Source organism: Ipomoea triloba, chromosome 13 (genome assembly GCF_003576645.1).
Source record: "Ipomoea triloba cultivar NCNSP0323 chromosome 13, ASM357664v1".
Classification (NCBI taxonomy): Eukaryota; Viridiplantae; Streptophyta; class Magnoliopsida; order Solanales; family Convolvulaceae; genus Ipomoea; species Ipomoea triloba.
This window is the reverse complement of record NC_044928.1, coordinates 25,897,072-25,902,857: the sequence shown is the minus strand read 5'-3', so window position 1 is coordinate 25,902,857 and position 5,786 is coordinate 25,897,072. Positions and strand designations below refer to the sequence as shown.

The window sequence follows — 5,786 nt, the reverse complement described above, 5'->3', positions numbered from 1 at the left end:
AGAATATATGTTTAATTACGGAATTTACCGGCACCCTTCTTCAAAATTCCCATTCTTTCTCTAATTGTTCATTTCTATATTAAAGAAGAAGAAGAAGAAGTGCCAAAGACCTTGTGGTTTAGTGACACCCGGTTACACTCCCATATGGAAGGGAGTGGGTTCGAGATTGAGATGACTGTTGACTCACAGATACTACATTGAAACAGTGTCAGTAGTACTAAAAAAAAAAACCGTTTAGTATAGCTTATTTTAAAACTTATAACTTATAATTTATTTTAAACTATAAACTCTGTTTGATAAAACATAAGGAGTTTATTATTTTGAAATACTATCCAAATAGTGTTTCAAAATAAACTCATCACTTTTTATTTTTTTTTATCTTTATTAATTTACAAAAATGATATCATATATCCTTCATTAATCAAAATCATAGTACCACAATTTAGGACTCAACTAAGAGAAAACATTAGTGAGAATATGTGGTATTAGGCGAAGGGTGACAAAAATATGTTCCAAAATGTCTTGGAATTTTATTCAGAAAAAATGCAACAATGAAGGAAAACTTTCCATACTAAGAAGGTCAAAAAAGTTGGGTTTCCCCTAATCATGCAACATTTCACATCAACAAACCATGCATATTTACATATATAGAAACTACCGGAGAAGTTGGTACACCCGCCATTTCCTTTTCTAATTCTCATATCAAATTATCAATCTCTCAAGTCTCAACAGGCTTTGACCTAGCTATAACCTAGATTATTCTATTGCTTACGTGTTGTGAAAAAAATGGTGTTTATTCATAGGTTTCGTGCTATACAGAAAGAGACACATAAGTTAGAAAATACTCCAATAGATACCATCATCTCAATTTCTTAAGTCAAACACAATTGTAAGTAACATTTTGACAAGATAACTATTCAAATGTAGAGGTGGACACGGGTTGAGTTCGAGTAAAAACTGATCATAATTAGTCCGTTTAAAATTTTTCAGGCCAAAAAATGGAAGCCAAATAGGGAGAAAGTGTGTCAAGTTTGGGTTGTTCGAGTCGATCCTAAATCGGGTTCGAGTTACTAACCCTGAAATTTTGTTAGGCCGGAAAATTTTAATAGTCACATATGTGTTAGGTCCTTTAATAGACAATAATTAGTTAATAGTCATTACAAGTTGACATTAACAATTTATACTTTGAATATTATGTTCGAGTCTCTGGTTAGTTGGATTTGAAATAAAAAACCTTCACCTAAGACTGGAATCGATTTAAACTACTTTATAAAATTCAGGTTTGACTCAATTTTATCGAACCGGCCATAGCCAAACTTCCAAAATTCAGGTTGAACTTGATTAAATTTTGAGTTGAACCCAAAAATATGCCCCCAACTCTATTCAAATGTGAACTAGTCCATAATTGGTGGGGTGAAGGCACAGAAACATTGGATTTTGTTGTAAATTAGATGACAATACTTTTTTTTTTTTTGAAAACAACCACGTAAATAGATATATTAATGCAAAAGAGGCGAAATAGAGTCAGGAGGGACAGAGTCCCAGTACATAGTATCAAAATAAGAGAAAGCTTGAGAGGCAAGAGTGTGAGCAATAACGTTTGCTGATCTAGGTACCCAGTTCACTTGACATCGAACAAAAGTTGACATGGTTGTCCTGCACTCATCAATTGCAAGCCCCGCATATGATCGAAAAGAAGGTTGCACCGTTGTTAGGACACTCCGTAATTGTATGCAGTCCGTGAGCAGCTGAACGCTTGTAATTCCCATGTTCTGCAGCCACAACAGCACCCGTTTTAGGTGACAATACAGTAGCACAGATAGCTCGGATCCAGTGATTTTTACTATTCTTGAAAATTGAAATGGATTGGCAATTATATTTGCGACTAACAGTATTGGAGTGGCTCGATTGGGGTTTTTGTGATGTATTATTCATCAATCTTGATAAGCAATTTGCAGCAATAGGTACAGTACACCAGATAAAATGGATAACTCTCATGTCCACTAGACACTTGACACCCACTTCGTGGACATTAACTGACTGATTTTGTTAGAAATTATTGAACAAAAACAAACTGTGAAAATGAAATAGAAGTAAAAAAAGAATTCATTCACAGATCAGAATCAGGAGAGGTCCAGACAGAAGCAGAGAGGATTCGCCTGGATTTCCACCCTAAAACCAGTTTATGGTTTCCAATTTCTTCAACTCTGTACCCATCGTTAAACAGCCCCAGCAACAATTTCGCCTGACAACGATTCGCAAAGCTTATGGTTTTTGGCCGGAATCCCGCGTTTTCCGGCACCCACTCTCCCCACGACCAACCGTATTCCTCTCCCCGAGACCGATAACTCCGCGTTATGGCCACCGATATTTTCGGCCCCAAGAACACGCGCTCAACTAACGTACGCGCCTGATCTTGCATCGGAAAACCCGCTTCCAGTGAATCATATAAGGCAGAGTAGTGATGTAAAGTGTCCATGAACCGGTCCACGAACCCGCCGTCCGGAGGCGGCGCCGGCGCCGCCTCCTCCACCAGCGTCACGAGCCGGGGATTTAGCGTCGCCGCGCCGGAGAGGAAGGACGCGATGGAATCCGGCGACCGGTAACTGAAATGGGGGAGGTGAAGCATACAGTTTACAATCAAGGCTTCTCCCCTGACCAATTTCAGCGCCGACGGCTTGAACGCCTCGTCGGAGTCGAGCCGGCACTGGTGGAACGAAAACGGCTGGCCGATCGACGCCGCGAAGGCGGTGAGGCGGCGGCCGGTTTCCTGAATCGAGCAGAAGGAGCGGCGGCTGGAGCCGCCGCCGCCGCCGCGTGACAATGCGGTGATCCGGAGATGTGGGGCCGGGAGGCCGTCTTCTCGTGAAATTAAAGCTTGCATTAAAGAAGCCCATTGGATTCCTTCCATTATATCGTAATCGACGATATGGACTCGCCGATCGTGCGTAACGGCCTCGAGAATCGCTTGATTCGCGGTAAAATGGCCGAATTTCACGTAGGGAGACATGTCCTGTAAGAGCTGGAACGCCGCCAGCGCGTCGGCGTGAGAGTGCTCGTGGCTCGCCGGGAAACTCTTGGCGTGCAGGCTCCCCGCGCCGTCCAGCAAGGCCTGGAGCGCGTCGGTGAAGTAAGCCGCGAGCCGCTCCATATTGGAGCCGTCGCGAGGGGAAGCCAGTTCCTTGAGCCGAACCAATATCACGCGAGCCAACTCGCGGCTCTTATTCAAGCCAGTGAGCGCCTCCGCCGCCGCCATCAGAAGGTGTACGAGCCTCAAACCTTTCGTATCCTCCACCATATTATACTCCCCGTCCTCGTCCTCGTCCTGATCCTCGTTCTCCACCTCCACCACCGTCGGGATGGCCGGAAAACTCAAACCGACGGTGGTGTTCGCCGCCTGCCCCTCCATCATGGAATCAATAAGATCGCCAAACTCATCGTCGCCGGAGAAAAATCCCCAGTCAACCAACGGCGAACTTCCATTCCACGTGGCAGCGTGGTCACCCTCGGATGACGAGGTGGTGGTGGTGCTACAGCCACTGTACCCACAAAAGTCAAAATCAGGGAGGATTTCGTCGACCATCATCATGGCAGATCGAATATGGAATAAGAAGGAGAAGTGATCTTAGGGATTGAGTAGTTATTTTATATAGACAAAAAGAGAGGGGGAAACGAGGTGAATTGAAGCAAGAGAGAGTGTTGGTAGGAACTAAGAAGGTGATTGGGATTAATTGTTAACTAAAGAATTAAGGAGCCAAATCATATGTTAAGGTTGTTTATGGCTCCAAATTATCTCCCTTAACCTCCATTTTATATGCAGTGGGTCGATGCTCATTACATCATGACTTTCCATACATATTACTACACTATATTACCATTGCTTGGTCCAATGAATTGAAAATTTCGTTGAAAGTTAAACATTAATTAAAAATTTGAAAATTTAATTGATACAAGTTGAAATGCGTAAAAATTAATAATTGAGTTTATCCTAGGTGTATATGGCATGGTAGGGGTGTCTTTTAACTTCACCAAAGGTCTCGGGAATTTTTGAGTGATTCATTTTTACTCTTGAGATGCCTCTAAAATTCATGAGGATATATATAGGCTTACATTGAAGTAAGAACCACTCCTTAAGTGAGAACTGCGAACTTGTACGACTATAATATTCAAGGCACATAATGCATATAATCTACATGTGCATTCATGTTGGTTCAATTTACCCTAAAGTACTTTGTGTGAATCCATGTAGTAGATTATATACATTTATGTTGGTTCTCATTCCTTTTTTTTTTTTTTTGAATACTATTGACTGTGTTACAATGCAGTATCTGTTCATAACTACTTTCTCAACCTAGTGAAGCACAAAGAGTCAATATTGTTTCCACTAAGACTCGAACACATCCCCTTCCATATGAGAGTGCAATCGGGCGCCAGGTTGTGGATGCTTTTTGAGCTCTGTTAATTTTGATATTTAATTTGCATCCTACTAGACATGAAAAGGAACTCTTATGCTATACAATTATATTCAAACTCTTTTAAAAAAATTGAATTGTATTTATACTCGTGCAAATCTATATTATATTCCTTTTTAAGCATATAATATATCAAATATGCTCTCTCAACTAGGGGGTCCTAAATCCACTTTGACACCGACCTAAATCATAAGTGGACCTCGTTCAAAATTATATCTCCAAAAATGATTGAGTTGAATTAGAAATATTTAGTAAAATTAGTTAAAGTTTTATTTAAAATATTTATTTATTTTTTAAAATTTTATAGAGAGAGGATTGGGAGAGGAATTGAATTAGAATTTTTTTTTAATGAAAAGAGTTAAAGGTGACATGTTTTCAAAAAACTTGGTTATAAGCCAAAGAAAATTGAAGCCTAGGACTAGTTTATTCTATACATGCTCTAATTTGTTTTTAAAGTACAACTAGAAGAGGTGGGCTCGAGACTCGGTGAAAGCGATATTGACTCTTTGTGCTTCAGTAGGTTGAAAGAATAGTTATGAACAGATACTGTATTGTAACAAAGTCGATAGTACTCAAAAAAATTATTATAATTTAAAATGAACTATATAGCCTAGATAAATAGAGCCATATACGAGTTATGAGTTAGATTGCTAAATTAGTTACTATATATATCTAATCTAAAATTATATGAAACACAATAAGTCTTATGATTACTTATACTGCACTATAGGAATAGGAGGATTGGTGTTAAGATATAGGTCTTGGACTTGAACCATGAATTGTTTTAGGACACAATTGATGATGAGTAAGTGGAACAATGGTAGTACAAGGGCATGTGAACTTGGTCCAAGGTTAGGAGATTCGACCCATGAGTGGTGAATGGCTTGACAAAAAGGAGTGTTTAGAAAGGATGAAGGAGCAATAATGCTTATATACCATGGACCAAGGTTCACGTAGTAAGGTGGAGTCTCGAAATAAGTTTACTACTTTTAATATACAACATGTTCATATATTTTTAGTGAATTAAGATTTATTTTAAGTTATAATACACACAAAAAAAAGTCTGCAATACATTAAAAATGAACATGTATCAAAATATAATAAATCTACTTAAATGAATCTGCAGTATACTAAAAATGATTATGTAGGTATTAGAGTCCAACTTGCAATTTAGACCTCAGGGTGCATGATATAATTTGCGAAGGAAGGACATCCAATTAGGAATGAATCTACATGCTTAATTGGAGTTCTAGGTGACTATATATATATATATATATATATATATATATATATATATATATGTATGTATGTATG

The 5,786-nt window shown here is 39.0% G+C and overlaps 1 protein-coding gene across 1 annotated transcript; it reads right to left on the bottom strand.

Moving 5' to 3' along the window:
* Positions 1-1,909: 1,909 nt before the first annotated feature.
* Positions 1,910-3,663, bottom strand: LOC116002742 (nodulation-signaling pathway 2 protein-like). Its single transcript, XM_031242910.1, has one exon. The coding sequence runs from the start codon at positions 3,587-3,589 to the stop codon at positions 2,111-2,113; it is 1,479 nt and encodes a 492-aa protein (XP_031098770.1). The 5' UTR covers positions 3,590-3,663; the 3' UTR covers positions 1,910-2,110.
* Between the last annotated feature and the right edge of the window lie 2,123 nt (positions 3,664-5,786).